Source organism: Papio anubis, chromosome 11 (assembly GCF_008728515.1).
Source record: "Papio anubis isolate 15944 chromosome 11, Panubis1.0, whole genome shotgun sequence".
Classification (NCBI taxonomy): Eukaryota; Metazoa; Chordata; class Mammalia; order Primates; family Cercopithecidae; genus Papio; species Papio anubis.
Window position 1 is genome coordinate 55,503,240 of NC_044986.1, and position 20,163 is coordinate 55,523,402.

Here is a 20,163-nt window from a genome sequence, read left to right on the forward strand (position 1 = left end):
TTCAACACTAGGCTCTCCTTATATTCTTGTATCAACAAGGGACATCTCTGCCTTTCCTTCTGCTGAACGAGTCATTGAGAATTTTAGAGCAAGTCCAACTGTTCTCACAAAATGTGGAACAGTTAACAAAGGAGAATCATGTCATTCCAACATTCCCCTTTTAAAGACATTGTGGAAACGTCAGAGCTCTCCCATCTTACAATGAATGCATGGTTCTTTATTTTGTTTGTTTGGTTTTTTTTTTTTTTTTTTTTCTTTTGAGAGAGTCAAGAGATGGCGGGGGAATGAGGAAGGAAAACAGTATTGTCTCAGAAACCAGAAATGCTGACATGGATTTCACTTTCATGCAAACCAATTTAAGAAACTTTTAAAAACTGGGATAAAAATAAGGAAGAAACGGAATATTATGTACAGTGATATCTCAAACTAAAAACAAATTAACAACTATAATAAAGCAAATCCTGACAAGAAAATTATTCTAAGATATCTAAAGAGAAGAAACATTTTGAAAATAGTGGTATCCTGTGAACGCCTAGGATTGACTTGCATTTTAACGGTAATTCAAAGATGTCAAGACTTTAATATTAGGTAAACAGTAACACTCCAGTATACCCTCAGTAATACCCAAGGTGCTAGATTTGGGGAATCAGGTTCCACAAAAGTGCAAAATATTAGCTCCTCTTAAAAAGTCTCCAGCTACAATGTTAGCATAAAGCAGCACCAACTCTACAGCAACCAACTTTCATTTTATCAAAGGCTGCTCAAATAGCTTCTATGTCTCATTTCTCAACTAACAGTCATTAGAGCTGTTTCTCTCTTTAACTATTTTATCAGACTCTTCAGCCACAAGTAGAATATATTCCCCCAGAGGTGATCTCCCTTTAGAAAGGATGCTTCCTTCTATGCAATAAGATCAGACAATACATTCGGACTGAATTGAATATTCTACGTAAAGGTAACACATGGCAAGTTTTTATGTGGACTTTGGAAAAACCTAAGGACCTATGAGACCCAAATATTACTTTTAGCACCATTCACTTTGAGGAAGTCTTTAATTTGGATACCTGGCATATATCTGGAATAAAGGAAAAGCTTAATACCTAGAACATTGAACTCAAAGGCATTTGCAGCTTGGTCAATAGATATCCCATGTCTCTAACCCAAAGGCTACCCCACCCCCTACCAGCGCTACTCCTCAAACTAATTTCCATATAGCTTCAAGATGCAGGAAATCCCTGGAGACAGATAAGATTTCACCAGGTGAATGATGTTGAGAATAACCGAAGAAAGGACCAGTCCCTAACAACAGATGCAATAATATCACTTCCCTAAATTCAAGTGTCTATCAGCTTTCTACGGCCTGCATTGTGCTTCTTAACCTGGGGCCAAGTCCACAGAGGATAGGAATGGCAGGATGCTCTGCAGGGGGATGCAAGCCCACCGGATACACAATGCAATGAAAGCTCCATGAAGGTCACTCTCTCATCGGACCCATTCTCTGTAATCTCACATGGAGAGACTCAATAAATAATTTTGAATGAGTTATTAGCATAACTCATAGTATCCTGGGACATCAAACTTAAGTGATGATTTAGAGAGAAAAGCTTTTTTGAATCAAAGCAGATATTTTAATAAACTACAGTATGCTCAAGACTTCTTAAGATGACAAGCATATACCAGTCAGGGTTCTTAGCTTCAAACAACAGAAACAAACTCTAAATAACTTAACCAAAGGATGAATTTATTAGGAAGCTTACAGAATAACTTAAATGGTTGGAAAACCAGACAAGGGACTACTAGGCCAAGAGCACAGTAAAATTGTGCTCAAAAATAATCCAACATGGACTCTTCTGCCACCCTAAGCATTCTAAATCTTCAATGACACTGATGCTAAGATCATTTTTTTTTTTAAGAAAAAAATAATGATAATGCTGCTTATCAGTTTCTATACAACATTGATTATAAGGAGCATCCTGACTTCAGTGATATTAAAGTGTTGAAAATATGTGAATCTTAGGATGGATGAAAAGAGGTCAATTCTGCAGCATGCAATGTTCACACCATGCACTCAACAATGGGAACCACCACTATGACCACTGCTCACAGCTCAGATCTCATTTCTTGCTGCATTCACTTCCACTCCTAGAGCTGACTTCTGGGCTTCTCATCTCAAACCAATATTAGGGTGTGTACTTCTGACTTGTATCACCCCAGTTGTGTCCATGTGCTAGCTGAAAGGGAGGCTGGAAAAACAAATAGTGGCCTTTTCAGCTTTTACAGTGAATAAAGCATTCTGCTTTTCTCCCTCCAATGGGAAATTCTCCAAGCACAAGAACAGAGTTCAGATGCTTGGCAGCCAAAACAGAATGACAAATATCCTCTATAGGGAGATTTCAAAGAAACTCCCTCTTATGGTAAAAGTTCAGTCTCCTCAGCTGTTAGAACTTAGAAATAGAAAAACGTTTGCAAAGCACCAGAATAAGAAAACTCATTAGGATGGAATCCAAGGCCCTTACAATCCAACCTCTACAAACTTCCTGTCAAGCTTCCATCACCCCATCCTTTCCACATCCTACGGTTCACAGATGACAAATTAGGTGGCAGCTCTTGAGTTCCACTATCACTCATGTCTTCACTCACAGTGTGTTCCCTCAGCTTAGAAAACCTCCCTCCTCCTGGAATTTTCTCTACTTAAATAACTCCCATTTTACAACTTGGGCCAAGAACCATCTCTTGTGTGAACTTTTCCATATAGCCCTCTTTTTTGTGATCTTTTAGCACTTTACATGTAATTCTATCATTGAAGAAAGAGGTCCCTACCCAATATCTGAACAAAAAACTGAATTCATTGCTTGCTAAAGCCAGGAAGAACTGCACTTTCAGAGGCATTCTCCCTGAACAAAGCAGAGAGAGCTGATCTTCTCTAGGGCTTGGAGACCCTTAGATTGCAGGCCCTAGCAGACTTCCAGAAGCTGGAATGTTTAGGCATTAGCTGACCTTTAGCTGCATAAGTAAAGCTGGAGTGAGAATGTTGCTGACTGGCTGACTTGCCTGGGCATGTGCACTAGAGTTTAGGTGTTGCCAATTGTCTGGCTTTACAACTGTGTGTGTTGTTGGCTAGCTTTCAGAAGCAAGTGACTGGCTAGCTCACAGAAGCACAAATGATTGCCAAAGCAAGTTGTTATTGACCCAGTTAAACAGGTACAAAACAAATTCTGATGGTTACTGGTCACTGTGGCCATAGAACAATCAGTCTTTTCCAGAGAGGATAGGAACTTTTCATTTTCTTTCTTTTCTTTTTTTTTTTTTTTTTTTTTTTTTGAGACGGAGTCTTGCTCTGTCGCCCAGGCTGGAGTGCCGTGGCCGGATCTCAGCTCACTGCAAGCTCCGCCTCCCAGGTTCACGCCATTCTCCCGCCTCAGCCTCCCGAGTAGCTGGGACTACAGGCGCCCGCCACTTCGCCCGGCTAGTTTTTTGTATTTTTTAGTGGAGACGGGGTTTCACCGTGTTAGCCAGGATGGTCTCGATCTCCTGACCTCGTGATCCACCCGTCTTGGCCTCCCAAAGTGCTGGGATTACAGGCTTGAGCCACCGCGCCCGGCCTCTTTTCTTTTCTTTTTTTTTTGAGATGGAGTTTCACTCTTGTCACCACGGCTGGAGTGCAATGGTATGATCTCCGCTCATTGCAACCTCCACCTCCTGGGTTCAAGCAATTATCCTGCCTTGGTCTCCCGAGTAGGTGGGATTACAGGCACCTGCCACTATGCCTGACTAATTTTTGTATTTTTAGTAGAGATGGGGTTTCACCACATTGGCCAGTCTGGTCTTCAATTCCTGACCTCAGGTAATCCACCCACCTCAGCCTCCCAAAGTGCTGGGATTACAGGCATGAGACATCGTGCCCAGCCCGAACTTTTCATTTTCACTCTCACTATTGTCATAATGTATTAGGATACAATAACCATACTAATAGCTAACATTCTAACATTTATTGAGCTTTTACTATGTACTATGTATTACAGTGAATAAAGCATTCTGCTTTTCTCCCTCCAATGGGAAATTCTCCAAGCACAAAAACAGAGTTCAGATGCTTGGCAGCCAAAACAGAATGACAAATATCCTCTATAGGGAGATTTCAAAGAAACTCCCTCTTATGGTAAAAGTTCAGTCTCCTAAGCTGTTAGAACTTAGAAATAGAAAAACGTTTGCAAAGCACCAGAATAAGAAAACTCATTAGGATGGAATCCAATGAGTCTCCTCATTGGATTATCTCGTTTAATCTTTCAAACAACCTTATAGGTGGGTCGTATTATCCCTCATTTTTCAGATGGTTAACCTTAGGTGCCTCACTGGAATTCAAGAATGAAAAGAATGACAACAGAGGCAGTGCTCTTACCAGTGCATGCTAAAGACTCCACTGTCTGTTCCTCTCACTGTTTCCCCAGGACAGATAACAAACCCAAACACCAGGGCCCATCTCTCTTTGCGTCCACAACTACAGAGGTCCATGGCCTCTCAAGCAGAGGCACCCTCCAATGTTGGTTGTTAAAGGAATGAAGAAAGAGAGTCCTGAATCATTTTATTGGTTCAAAATCCGGACTGATAGTCAATAAACTCTGCATCTTGCCATCTAACTGTGCCAAAGTTGATAATAAAACTAACATCCTGTACAAACTGTCAACTACATTTATGACTTTGAGAAAGCCAGGCCATAAGATCATCTGTTCTACCTGGTTACCAGCCACGTTGTGCTAATTCTCCATCTTTGATACAACTACTAAACCTAAATGACTAGTCATCAACCTGCCTCAGCTTCCCCAAGGTAGAAGTCCCCCCTCCATACCAATGTGTAGTCACTGGATCCCAGTCATAGTGCTCTATGCCCATATGTCTCTGCCCTGCGAGTCTACTTAGTGCCTCACATACTCCTGGAACAGAATCCCATCAGTTCCTGCCAGTGTCCCTGGAGCAGCAAGGAGCCAGCCCACTCTAACTTCAGGAAGCCCCTTCTTGTATTAGTTTCCTAGAGTTACAGTGACATATTACCACACTTTGTTGTCTTCAAAATAGCAGAACTTTATTCTCTCACAGTTGTGGAGGCCAGAAGTCCAAAATCAAGGTTTCAGCAGGGCCATGCTCTCTTCAAAGGCTCCAGGGGAAAAATCCTTCCTTGCCTTTCCAGCTCCAGGTGGCTCCTGGCACTCCTTGGCTTGTGGCAGCATCACTCCAGCCTCTGCCTCCATCCTTACATGGCCTTATTCCCTGCATGTCTCTCTGTGCCTGCTCCTCTTCTTGTAAGGACACCAGGTGTTGGCTTTAGGGCTCACCCTAAATACTCAAGATGATCTCATCTGAATTCTTACATTAATTATATCTGCAAAGACCCTATTTCCATTTAAGGTCACATTGTCACAACATTCTGAGGTTCCAAGTTGACATGAATTTGAAGGGGGACACTACTCGACCCACTACTCCCCTCAACATATCAAGAGGGAAAGTATTTCCTATAGGGAGATTTCAAAGAAATTCCCTCTCACGGCAAAAGTTCAGTCTCCTCACCTGTTAGAACATAGATATAGAAAAATGTTTGCAAAGTACTAGAATAAGAAAACTAATTAGGATAGAATCCAAGATCCTTACATTCCAGCCCCTACAAACTTCCTGTCTAGCTTCCATCATCCCATCCTTTCCACATCCTACAGTACGGGGATGATAAATTAGGTGGCAGCTCTTGAATTCCACTGTCACTCATGTCTTTACTCCCCTCAACTTACAAGAGGGAAAACAAAGGCCCCCTTAGGCACACTCAACCCAGCATCACTGATGAAACACCACGTTATCGAACCTAATTTGGCAAATTGAGCAAAACGGACTGATGGTTTTGCCCCAAAAGCGATTGCTAGTGAAATTGATAGTCTGAGAAGCGAAAGGAAAGGCCAGCTCAGTGTGCATAGGGCAGGTTGTTTTCAAAATATAATAGAGGTCCCAACATAGCTAAAGCTAAAAAAGGTGACTGATTAAAATCATCCATTCCAAAATAAGGAGGCAGAGGATTATTTTATGTGTGTGTGTGTTGAAGATAGGCTGTTCAGTCTTGTTTGCAATGGAAACATTTCCTTCTAAAGAACACAACACTAAAAGGCTCTGAGACAAATCACATTTAGCAATCAGTTCACAAGTAAGTAAGAGAAAGCCAAAATAAACCAACTTCAAAAGTATCTTAGTCAACAACAAAATGTGTTCACAGGTATGGCCTTGCAATCAGATACTGTAATAAACCCTAGGTGTGTCGTTACTGAAATTTTAACCAAATAATGAACATTTCAATTATAGGAAAATAAAGCAATGCTCAAAAATTATTGAAGTTACTAAATTTTCTGATTTAAAAAAAAACTTTTTTAAAAAAAGAGTCTGCAAAAACTTTTATTATTTTCTGAGTTAGAATATTATCTCCATTGCCCAGAGATTTATAATCCTGTCTCCTCTAGTGCCAGCTCCCTGCTTCTCCCTCGTCCTGATATCTACCTTGAGCCCATCCCTATCTCAGCATAGAGTTGATTACCTCTTGGTGGACTGTTTGCCTGGGCTCCTCACTCACCCCCAAATCCCGGAGACAGCAAGGCTGCATGGGCTAGAGTGTAGTTCACCAGATTTCTGCCTGGCATTTGGCCCAAGAATGGCTCTAATATCCAGACCCTTGTTCCTTCAGACTCTCCATTACATCAAGAACCAACTACTGAGTCCCTATTCTGTTTTTCAGCATGAGGTGGGAGTGGGGTACTCAGAGATATATAATAGGGTTTTGTACTTTTTTCTCTATTTTCATCTTGATGCTTCACATCAAGTAGAAAAGGTCACAGCTGTCAAAGTCTTTATAGGTAACCAGTGAAAAAATAAATAAATAAAATGTAAAAGCAAATAGCCTTAAACCTTTAGTATTTGCCTATTTTATATTAGATTGGTGCAAAAGTAATTGCGGTTTTTGCCATTTCTTTTCAAAGGCAAAAACCGCAATTACTTTTGCACCAATCTAATATTTAAACTAGTTTAGACTTTTGTTTCATCCTTTTGTCTTTCACAGAGAGCAATATCTGGGCTCTGGGTTCCTAAATCAAATGTCAGTTTCAATACAGCTGAGAAGACAGTAAGCAATGGGGAGGAAAAACCTGACAGAGGGAAGAGGTGGGAGGGCATAATGCCCTCCTATGGACCCACAAGCACAACATTCACTGATTTTCTCCTGGTGATTTTTTTGTTTTTTTTGTTTTTTTGGGTTTTTTTTGAGACGGAGTCTGGCTCTGTCGCCCAGGCTGGAGTGCCGTGGCCGGATCTCAGCTCACTGCAAGCTCCGCCTCCCGGGTTTACGCCATTCTCCTGCCTCAGCCTCCCGAGTAGCTGGGACTACAGGCGCCTGCCACCTCGCCCAGCTAGTTTTTTTTTTGTTTTTTTTGTTTGTTTGTTTTTTGTTTGTTTTTGTATTTTTTAGTAGAGACAGGGTTTCACCGTGTTAGCCAGGATGGTCTCGATCTCCTGACCTCGGGATCCGCCCATCTCGGCCTCCCAAAGTGCTGGGATTACAGGCTTGAGCCACCGCGCCCGGCCTCTCCTGGTGATTTTTAAATCTGGTAGGTCACACCTTTAGTAAGGTCAGTGTTTCCTGGATTTAAACACACTAAACGCCAGCTGCTGCCCCTACCACACTGGCAAATCGACTTACCTTTAAACCTTCACGGTCTCCCTTTGGTTATTTCATGTTAGCTACAGCTGAAAAACCTAAAAATCTAACACCAGAATGACCTTTCCTATTGGAAATTTCCCTGGCACACCGCAACTTTACCAAGCCAAGCAATCATAATATTGTAGCTCAGCATGTTAAAGAACAAAAGAGGCAGTGCTGAACATCTTTGTTCCTGTAAGAAATCTTCGGCCAGGCGCAGTGGCTCACGCCTGTAATCCCAGCACTTTAGGAGGCCAAGGTGGGTGGATCACCTGAGGTCAGGCGTTGGAGACTAGCCTGACCAAGATGGAGAAAACCCGTCTCTACTAAAAATACAAAAACTTAGCTGGGTGTGGTGGCGCATGCCTGTAATCCCAGCTATGCAGGAGGCTGAGGCAGGAGAATCACTTGAATCCGGGAGGCAGAGGTTGTGGTGAGCCGAGATCACACCATTGCACTTCAGCCTGGGCAACAAGAGCAAAATTCTGTCTCAAAAAAAAAAAAAGAAAGGAAGAAAGAAATCCCCTAATTGTGGCCACAACTGATTAAGCAGTAGAGGTATAGAGGCTTCAGCTAAAATAAAAAAGATTAATAACAAAACACGATGAGCTTTGTTAGGTGGGAAGGCAAAGTTCCTTCATAACTCAAGCATATCAGTTACCTGTGCCTGGAGGTATCTACATAATAAAATGACTCTTAAAATAGTCAACTTACCCTCACCTGTGACAGTATCCTCAGTCTAGAGCAGCAGTTTTCAAAGCCACAATGTTCTGGCTGGCTGCTTATCTCCAACAGGATTAATGCTCAAAACATGGCACCATTGTTCTGTCTGTTTGTGCCAGGAGCAATGTCACTTTTGATCATTTTAACACAGAAGCTGGCTCATGAAAGTCGGCCTTCCTATTAACTTGATGACAGCCTCTGCTCATGGCAAGCAGTATCCTATGGGAAAGTGGTGTGCAGACTTTGAGGGCAGATTTTCAAACTTTTTGAGAACATCTATCAAATTTTCAAGGCTTTATTATCCCAAGAGAGTGAGCAGCTTTTTCCAGGATGTTTCATGCTGTTTGAACACTAAAGATAAAATAAATAGTACAACAAACCTCCTAGACTTAGTCTGCTAACTTCCTTTCCTATGCTGACTTTAACTATCCTTTAAAGTTTGAACTAAAAAAGAACAAAACAAAACGAAACAAAAAAAAAATCCTGGCAGCTCTCAGACCACATGAATACAACTGGTTATTTCTACCTTAGGAGGAGAAGGTGTGTTTGATTAAATGTTCATGCCATTCATTTTTGATAGGGTCACCCAGAGTTAGCAGATAAAAACACAGGATGCCCAGTTAAATTTGAATTTCAGATAGATAATGAATTTATGTTTAGTAAGTAATTTACGTAAGTATACCCCATGCAATATTTGGGACATACTTCATCTAAAACTATTCTTTGTTGTTTATCTGAAATTCAAATTTAACTGGGCATCCCACATTTTATCTGGCAACTACATCTCTTGAAAACTATGGGGCCCAAAATTGCAAACTTGAGGTTAATATGTTATGTCTCAGTTCCTGAGTGTTATTTAACCATGTTTAATAAAGTTAAGATGGGCAATTCTTAGTTACCCGAAATGTCAGTTCATTTTGTTTCTGCTATCCAGACTTTCCAAACAGCTTTACTTCTAAGCTCCAAAACAGGCTAAGTCCTTGATAAGCTGTTTTCTTTGCCTAAAGAACACCCTGCTCTTGGATAAATATCACAAAGAACACGAGGATGTGTATTTGCATATGTATGTGTGTGCAGAAACCCAGCTCCCATATCTGACAATATCCAGATTGTTAAATCCCCTTTCTTTAGAAAGTATTTTTGAATCACATTTAAAAATGTCTCTAAATCATGGCACCACAGGTTCAGTTGGCATAACCCAAAGTCACTCCAATCTTCTAGCGAGAGCAAGACCACGATTATTCCTAAATAAAATAGCAAAATTAATGAGCTTGAAGTTTCATTTGGCAGTGAAGAAGAAATCAATGCTAGACCTACTTCTTTGCTCCCTATCATAATGAAGCAAGTGTTTCACTGAAGGGATGCTTCTAGAAAACTTTAGTTCCTGTTCAAAACAATAATATAATAGCATGTATATCCTTTGGTGATACTTAATTAATCTAATTAATATTATTTTTCTTCTTTTAGTCCTTGACATTAATAACATCAGTACTTCAGTACTGTGAGGAGCTAGAAAAGAAAAAAGACCAATTAACTTCATCTTGCTTTGGATTATGTGCTATTTTGAGTAGGGGATGTGGAAGTCATTAGTGCTATTGTCCAGTATTTCATTCTCCCCCTTAGGACATATTGTAGACATATTGTACTTCCTGGTCCATTGAGTTATGGGGTTACGATTAGGGCAAAGCACATGACCAGTTCTGGCCAATTCGTAGAGAATGGAAATGCTGTGTGTTACTTCAGGCCTGGAGCTTGTAACAGTTGGTGCAGGACCCTCAAGAAATCTTGCTCTCTGACTTGGAAACCTGCAACAGTCAAGACTGCAACTGTTTCGTTTACCTGACTCTTTAGTTGACTGAGGTGAACAGACACCTACTGGTGACCAATGATGGTTATGTACCATGTGTGAGAAATGCACTTTTGTTGGTTTATATCACTAAAGATTTAGGTTATTTGTTATTGCAGCAGAGTTCAGCCTAAGCCAACTCATGAAATATGCAATTAAGGAGGTTTTCATGTTTGTGCCAGCCAAATGAGTCTATAAAACACTCTATAAACTACTTATTTTTCTTTTTTTTTTTTTTCTGAGACGGAGTCTTGCTCTGTCACCCAGGCTGGAGTGCAGTGGCACCATCTCGGCTCACTGCAAGCTCCAAGCTCCACCTTCCGGGTTCACACCATTCTCCTGCCTCAGCCTCCTGAGTAGCTGCGACTATAGGCGCCAGCCACCAAGTCCAGCTAATTTTTTTGTGTTTTTAGTAGAGACGGGGTTTCACCATGTTAGCCAGGATGGTCTCGATTTCCTGACCTCGTGATCCGCCTGCCTCAGCCTCCCAATGTGCTGGGATTACAGGCGTGAGCCACTGTGCCCGGCCTCTATAAACTACTTCTAATCCCCTAAAATTTAATTTATATAATTATCATGATATAAACGTAATCATTAACTTTAATCCTCAACAACCTCTTAAGATAGATACAATTGTCATCTCCAGTTTAAAGATAGGAAAAGTGATACAAAGAGCTAGTAAGTGATGCTTAAAGTCACACAGAAAGAAAGTAGCAGAAGGAATTTGAACTCATATCCACCTGCAGCTATAGACCATGCATCTTACCACATCACTAAACTGCTACTCAACTATTATCTCTGGAGTTTATTAAAGGAAACTTCTCCATAGTAGCGGCAGCAGGTCTTGGAACCCAGTGGAGGGACAACAGGTACCAATAGGACAAAGGTGCCCCATGGACACTCCTCTTCTCTCCATGTGTCAGTAGATCTTGACTGGACTGAATTTATATGGCTGTATAATGTTAGACACTCCCTTTGGAACAATGTAGGAAAAACTATAAATTCTTTAAATTACAATTTATTTAAGTATGCAAAAGATGCATAGGAAGTAGCAAATGGACAATTTTAACAGTCATCCTGTATGGCAGCCATCTGCACCTCTGTTTAATATTCCAAGCAGCATGTAAGCAGAGATCAGTCCGTGCCATCCTCCATTGCTATGCTCAACCAACACTATCGATAACGTCGTGTTTATTATTTTAAGGAGGATTCTTCTGTAACTTCCATCACAGATGGAATATCAGTTATGTAATGTGGCCCTGAGTGCTACAATACCAAATTATCAAATTCTCCATTGGTTAACTTAAATGTTTCAAATAAGTTACATTGTTTTGAATGCAAATTCTGAGTACTAGGATTTTCCATTTCTGAGATGTATCGCCCAGGCAAACTAAGTACATCACTTCATTTTAAGATTCCTTCATGTCAGTGTTTAAGTTGAATATATTTGTATATTTCCTAAAAAAAAAAAAGTGATAAAGTGATTTTACAGACATCCCATGTTACCCCCCAAAAAAATACCATTTTTCATCAGCTTAATCATTAAGCCTTAACAACAGGCTTGTTAATTCAAAGAGGATAATCAGAATCTGAGAGACCACAAGAAACCAGTAAACCCAAACATTTGACTCAGCTAATCTCACTTTCAAGGACCCTGCATTTCTCAGAGCCCTGTCCCCCTGAATCTTCACCATTTTATCTTGGAAGAGTGAAGGAAAACTTGGAAGATAAACCCAGAGGACCACTTTTCTTCCTAACCAGTAACAGATCTCCCAGCAAACCCATACCTAATCAAAAACGGAAGTAAAACATATAAACCGGAGCTGCTATATATATCATGCATGAGAAATAATACACCACCAACTAATGTGTCAAAACAGTGTCTAACTAAGACGAATTTTTAGGATCTCGGTGATTTCATGCTTTAGACACACTGCAAGAAGCAAGCCCTCAAAGGCATATTCAGAACCTAAGTCTTCCTCTCACTGAAAAGCCAGTGGAATTCTATTTGAGGTTTATTTTAGCTTTCCAGTGCTCTCAAAGTCAATCAACTGTACTGGTTTTCTTGCTTTTACTGTTTGAAGTTGCTCACTGGATCAGTAATACATCAAGAAAAAATGCATATAAAGTACATCCATAATTAAAAACGTAATCTTAGTTCTTTTGTGGGAGAAGGTAGAAGAGAAATGGCCCAGAATTAACTATTGTCCTTATTTTAATTTAGAGTGTAATACAGTAAGAATAAGAACTATGCCCTCCAATACCAGAAATATAGTAAATACTTTATAGTTGGGTTATTTTGCCTGAGCGTGTCTAGGGAGCTTTGTGTCTGTAGAAAGATAAAAATGAAGATTTCACAATCGGTCTTAGATTTCTCTTTAGCCTCTTAACACATCTACGTGGCCAAGTGGAAGAAACCTGATGCTGATATATACCAGACCAAACAGCTGGTCTCCCCAAGGAAGTGGATTAGCAGTATGATCACAGTGTACAGCTCACTGCAGAAAAGCTCTATATAGCCTCCTACTTTTTGTCTTCTGCTAAAATAGCCACCAGAGGGGAGGGCAGCAGGACAGTGCATAGCATGATGCCAGATGGCATGGAGTGGGGATGACAAGACTGCATCTACCATTGCTAAAAATGAGTGCCCTCTGGACAGTTATGAGGTCCATTACAGGAAGTTGGTTCTGTTAGTTAAGTCTAATCCTCCCTAAATTTGGTTGTCAGGGATTAATTTTATGACTTACATGGTGATCAATACAGGATCATTGTTAATTTTTCACAAAATATTACAACATATAATCTATGCCTTAAATCAGTTCTCCTTCTTGGAAAGGGTGTTTTCTATCTAATTAGATATTACATAAGGGCAAACTGGATTCCACTTTGATCAGGAATTTATGCTTAGCACCAACCAACTCAACATCTCCTAAATTCAGGATTCATTATCTCAATGAACTCTAGCAACAGCATCCCTAAAACCTGTCTTTCCGGGAGACAGATCATTAAATGGTCCTTATTTAAGGCATTCTTTTGCAAAGCCTATTGTCTAAGGAACAAAGAGATAAACAAGCAGAAAGGAAAACTGATTCCAGTTCAAATAAACATTCTCCTTATTCTAAATACCTTAACTTATTTGAGGGCATTCTTGCATTGCCTTCTAGTTCCTGGTTTTCTGTTACATCAGTAACTATAACTAAATCTCTCCCCTTTTCATTTTTTCACTCATAGTTGGTAGAAAACTGGAATCATTCATTCATGAAGACCCACAAAATCTCAGATTCCTCCTCCCCACCCATGGTTCATTCTCATATAAGTGGTCATTGCCAACATTAAAGGAAAGTGGCTCAAACTAAAATTTGAATCTGATCCTCCAGAAGTAGAACTTCTGATTCTGACTTTGGGGATCAGAATAAAGGTAAGAAAAGTGGAGCATTAGGCCAAACTTTCAACAGTTATCATCTAGGTCATTTTATCTGCCCCATACCTTTGTTTTGTTGTTTTTTGTTTTTAATTTTTCTACTATTTTACTTTAAGTTCTGGGGTACACGTGCAGAATGTGCAGTTTTGTTACATAGATATACACATGCCTTGGTGGCTTGCTGCACCCATCAACCTATCACCTATATTAGGTATTTCTCCTAATGTTATCTCTCCCCTAGTCCCCCACCCCCCAACAGGCCCCAGTGTGTGATGTTCCCCTCCCTATGACCATGTGTTCTCATTGTTCAATTCCCACTTATGAGTGAGAACATGCAGTGTTTGGTGTTCTGTTCTTGTGGTAGTTTGCTGAGAATGATGGTTTCTGGCTTCATCCATGTCCCTGCAAAAGACATGAACTCATCCTTTTATATGGCTGCATAGTATTCCATGGTGTATATGTGCCACATTTTCTTTGTCCAGTCTATTATTGATGGACATTTCGGTTGGTTCCAAATCTTTGCTATTGTGAATAGTGCTGCAATAAACATATGTGTGCATGTGTCTTTATAGTAGGATTATTTCCACCTTTGTTTTTAACCTGGTTAGGATCAGACTAAAGAGCCACTCTGAGCTCCTACATCCAAACTTTGTGAAAAAAAGAACCCCGAAATGGCAGTAGCACAACATCTATGATGATGCTCTTCAGTTTCAAAGAGGGTTGTTTTTAAATTTATAAAGGTTGTGCCCATATGGCCTTTATAAGGGATTTTGGGGAATGATGATCCCATAGCACACTCGTTAGAATTCAGTGTTTTGATGATGGCAACAAGCATCAGGTAAGACTTGTAGCTGCAACATAAGCCCAAGTTGTCCCAAATAAATCCACCTTTACAAACAGAACCACTCTCTCAACCATACTGCATGGTAAACCTAATAAATGTGACATTTACCCTGCGATCAAAACTCTCATGAAATAGTTCTATCAAATTTTCACATATTTGTCCAAGCCCTGGTGGAGCTTTGCCTGATATTAGAGAATGACACTGATCAGTGATAACTGTAGTTATTATTTAGAAAGTCGACTCATCCATAGCCTTATTTCTTTCATTTGAATCTAGCAACATCTACGCCACTGGTTTTCACTCAGGTATGCATAAGAGACTTGCCTGTTGAGTTTAATGACCTACTCCAGACTTCATGAATCTTTTTTTTTTTTTTCCTTTGAGATGGAGTCCTGCTCTGTTGCCCAGGCTGGAGTGTAGTGGCATGATCTCAGTTCACTGCAACCTCTGCCTCCTGGGTTCAAGCGATTCTCCTGACTCAGCCTCCCAAGTAGCTGGGACTACAGGCATGCACCACCATGCCAGGCTGATTTTTGTATTTTTAATAGAAATGGGGCTTCACTATGTTGGCCAGGCTAGTCTCAAACTCCTGACTTTCTGATCTACCTGCCTCGGTCTTCCAAAGTACTGGGATTACAGGTGTCAGCCACCACATCTGGCTGAATCTTTTAAGAGTATTATATCTTGAGGTTCTTTTTCTCTGTAAAAACTATATTCATTCATTTTTATAAAATCAGAAATAACATCCCCTGACTTCTTTGAAAACTGGCTTACTCATTATCCTTCAAGACATTCTAATTTTGGTGAAATGATTTTACTGTCTTCTTTTGCGTGTCACATTATGTGCTATGCTTATTATAAACTCTCATCAGACCTTTCACATTTTAAAATTATCGGTAGTAAACTAACCACAGCGATTCCTATTTCTGTCATCTATAGATGGTTTCGTTTTCCTCCAGTGGTTTCCTGAGGTTTTATTCAGCTTTAGGCTACAGTTTGTGTCTTTGGCAAAGATAAATCTCAAAAGCCTCATAGCAAAGGACCAGACACTTTAAACAATTGACACTTCAAGTGACAGACTCTTGGATACAGGCATCTGATGACACCAGTGGGCTGAGTTGGGATTTGTAGAACTTTAGTGGAGAAGCAGACAGCTTCATGATACCACTAGCCCAAGATCAAGAGGAACAAGAATTAATTACACAAGACTGCCTGAGGCTGGGTGTAGTGGCTCATGCCTATAATCCCAGCACTTTGGGAGGCTGAAGAGGGCAGATCACTTGAGACCAGCCTGGCCAACATGGTGAAAACCCGTCTCTACTAAAGATACAAAAAAGTTAGTTGGGCATGGTGGCATGTGCCTGAAGTCCCCATTACTTGGGAGGTTGAGGCAGGACGATCCCTTGAGCCTGGGAAGTGGAGGTTGCAGTGAGCTATGATCACACCACTGCATTCCAGTCTGAGTGACAGAGGGAGACTTTGTCTCAAATAATAATAAGAAGAAGATTGAATGGACTACTAAGGAAAATTTTATTTTAGTTATTTATTTAGTATATTATTGTTGTATTGTTCTATTTTTGAATATATAAGAAGTCTTCTCTATACTTAACTATCTGCAATTCACAACAAGTGAGTAGATGCTACTAATATAAACTGAAATAAAGCATTTAAAAATCGTATCCCAGTCTCACTGATCCCCAGAGTTCAGAAACTCATACCAAGTGTCCTTACATTCTTACAGCAATAGGATAATTAGTATGCATTCAATAATAATCTGTCTTCTTTTAACCTTGATATAATTGGAAAATTCCATTATTCAACAAATGTCTTGCTTGGAATGGAAGGCATCTGAGAATGAAGCTCGTTGTATCAGATAGAACAGGCCACTTAAATTCCAGTGGGAATTTTACCTGAAGTCCAGGATTCCAATGCTGTAGTATGAGCAAAGACTATATAAGCACATTTCTCCCCTGAAATCTACCTGTGTATGAGCAACAGGTTGGGAATTACATGCCCCATTAGCACCTTATTACAAGTGACAACTGTGTAATTTCTGTGAGGCCAGACTACAGGATGACAAGAAGGAGGACAGTCTGAGGAGAGATGGCTGGTAACCCTGAACCTTACTATGTCATAAGTGACCCCTGGTAGGGGATTCAAGGTCAGAGCATCCCTGGGATCAGTCAGACCTGGGGGTAACCTTTGGGGAACCTGTGCCCTCCCCAGCATGACTCTCCTAATTAGTTAGGTGCTGGAGCACATTCAGTAATAATCTCAAGTTTATCGTAACTCAAATGGTATTTCACACTCATATCGCTGCAACAAGACTACACTGTTTAAGATCATCACAACACATCTTCATTAATGCAGAGGGCATTTTCATCTCACTACTAAATTAACTGACTAAATAAGAGGTTGCAATGCCAAGGAAGAAGGAAGATAAAAATCACAAGGCAAATTACAAAATTGCAAGGTTAAAAAACCTGCCCAACCAAAGTCGTTATAACAGGAAGATCTCCCGATGCATATTTGCTAAATAGGACTGGCCTTAAAAGTTATTACAAAATTAACCTATTGCACATTATTTTTAAAGTTAACATCTAAATGTTAACAAAAAAGCAATGTTAACAAAAAAGCAAAGTTAACACTTATGGAACTTCCATGTCCCCAAAAATATGTTACATGCATTACAAGTAAAATCTCAATGTTGGAAATATTCACCACTTTGTAACAGTTAAAGTAGATTATATCAATTCAATCTCTTTTAAAAGCATCAGAAAGGCCAGGCATGGTGGCTCACTTTCATAACCCCAGCACTTTGGGAGGCTGAGGCAGGTGGATCACTTGAGGTCAGCACTTGCCTGGTCAACATGGTGAAACCACATCTCTACAAAGAAAATACAAAAATTAGCAGGGCATGGTGGCGCACACCTGTAGTCCCAGCTAATAGAGGAGGCTGAGGTGGGAGGATCGCTTGAACCCAGCGGTGGAGGTTGTAGTGACCTGAGATTGTGCCACTGCACTCCAGCCTGGTTGACAGAGTGAGACCCTGACTCAAAAAAAAAAAAAAAAACCATAATAAATTAAATGAGGGATTTTTAATAGTCTTTACTGCATTCTTAACAAAAAAGTTTTAATTAATAAAATATCCATTAATTATCAAAATGTATTGGAAAGATGTTCCCTTTGACCTCAGAAAACCAGATACTACACACACACACACATACTTGTATGTTTATTCCAGCCTGCTAAACTTCAGCCTAAAAGAATAGCTCTGGATGAAACTGAGACTTTTGATTTTGCTGAGCAGACTCCCCACATCTGAGGAAGGAAAAACATCCTGTATGAATGGAAACAGAGAGATCCTCCTCCCTCTTCCCCACAAAAGAATGCAGCTGTTCCTTTAAATCAAAGTCCAGTTGCCAGGCGTGGTGGCTCACGCCTGTTCCCAGCACTTTGGGAGGCCAAGGCGAGTGGATCACCTGAGGTCAGGAGTTCGAGACCAGCCTGGCCAACATGGTGAAACCCTGTCTCTACTAAAAATACAAAAAAAAAATTAGCTGGGCATGGTGGCAGGCGCCTGTAACCCCAGATACTCGGGAGGCTGAGGCAGGAGAATCGTTTGAACTCAGGAGGTGGAGGTTACAGTGAGCCGAGATGACGCCACTGCACTCCAGTCTGGGGATAGAACGAAATTCTGTCTCCAAAAATAAAAATAAATAAATAAAAATTTAAAAATAAATCAAAGTCCAATATTTAAGAACATGTTTTAAGGGGCACCAAATTATTAACCGGCTCAGAGCACCCAACTTTTTTTTTTTTTTTTTTTTTTTTTTTCTGGGAGACGGAGTCTCGCTGTGTCTCCCAGGCTGGAGCGCAGTGGCCAGATCTCGGCTCACTGCAAGCTCCGCCCCCCGGGTTCACGCCATTCTCCCGCCTCAGCCTCCCGAGTAGCTGGGACTACAGGCGCCCGCTACCGCGCCCGGCTAGTTTTTTGTATTTTTAGTAGAGACGGGGTTTCACCATGTTAGCCAGGGATAGTCTCGATCTCCTGACCTTGTGATCCACCCGCCTCGGCCTCCCAAAGTGCTGGGATTACAGGCTTGAGCCACCGCGCCCGGCGAGAGCACCCAACTTTTAACCCGCAAGAGCTTCCACGCGTCTCAGGCTGGCAGAGCACGCAATGACAAGTCATGCCAATCCCCTCCTGCAAAACAGTGCGCTCAAATCCTCTGCCAGAATCGTGTGCCCTAGCCTAAGAATCACCCGTCTTGGCAAAGGCCTGAGGAGGCAAAAGCCTGAGGAGAGAGAGCTGCTACCTGACTTTCTCCGTGGCTCCTCCCGCTCTCGGCTTTGAAGATGGACTTGGGCTTCCGGGACTTGAAGTTGCCCATGCTGGGTCGCAATACGCTGTCCACCAGCACAGTCTGCTCTACATTCTGCTGCTGCAGCTCCCAAGAGGGTGGCGCGTGCTCCTCTACCAGAGCCTCTGCGTCGGGGTAGTTCTCTTTATTGTCTTCATCTCTAAAACAGGAAAGACCCAATTTAGAAAGTACCTTAAAAAAAGATGAATAAACTGCTGCAGGAAAGAGGGCTGGAGATATTCATTGCTGCTGTATTTATAGGATAGATACGTCGCAAAATTTTTAGCCTACACTTAGACAATTTTGCATGAACAAGAACTTAAAAGAAATGTGAATATCACTCTATATCACTTCACTTTCCCATCTGATCTTTGTCAATGGATACGTACTTTGTGTAGTTGTAACTATACACATATCATTATTTTTTTTTTTTAATTTTCGGTTTAAGACACTTTCACATATATCATGTTTTCCTCTCACAACAATAATGTGACATAGTCAGGTGAGATATCGTCATCTCTACTTTATAGATGAAGACTCTAAGAGATTAAATCACATGCCTAATGGAAGGACTAATCCACACAGACCCAGAGGCCTCATGTGGGTCTCCAGACTCACACCTATGTTCTTGGTTCAAGGCACCACGCTTCCTCTTCATTGGTAATATCAGTTTATAATCATTCCCCTACAACTTTCAGAGGTACTTAGAAACTTAACAGGATCTCTTTTGATAGGCTACCTGTTGCCTGGGTAAAATATAAGGCATGGGCCAAATTTTACCCAGCCAACTCCTCTGAACAATGCCCTGAATGCAAAGTCAAACATCCCAATGTCCAGGTTCTGGTTCTGAAGAAGATTGGAAGAGGGTGGTGTTATCTCCATATATTCAGGGCTGGGATGGCACTTCTGTTCGTTCAACAATCAAATTCTGTACAATATCCCTACCCCCCTCCAGTTTCAATTTTCTCGAAAATACTGACATGATAACATTCTTATTTGAAGCCATTCTTCCCACTTAAATCTAGATGCATTTTATTTTTCATTCTGCTAAGTATCAACCAAATACCACAGACATAACCAGAAGGGGCCTTCTCTATATAATCAATATCATTAACCTTAATCTACCACAATCACTGTCACTGGAACATGAAATGCATGAGGAGTGGCCACTTCCTCCAGGTGTTGTTTTTCCCTCATGCTCCCTTACCAAAAGCACCCATAAAACAGTATTTGCAAAGTCACCTGGAA

General features: G+C 40.8%; 1 protein-coding gene across 5 annotated transcripts in view; it reads right to left on the bottom strand.

The window, feature by feature from the left end:
- Positions 1-20,163, bottom strand: part of FAM13C (family with sequence similarity 13 member C) — a 140,755-nt gene that overhangs the window by 86,546 nt on the left and 34,046 nt on the right. For all 5 annotated transcript variants that reach the window (XM_017963067.3, XM_017963065.2, XM_017963066.3 and 2 more), the window contains one exon: positions 18,871-19,075. In XM_017963067.3, coding sequence (XP_017818556.1) covers positions 18,871-18,945 — 75 coding nt within the window. In that variant the 5' untranslated portion in view covers positions 18,946-19,075. The remainder of the gene's footprint in view (positions 1-18,870; positions 19,076-20,163) is intronic.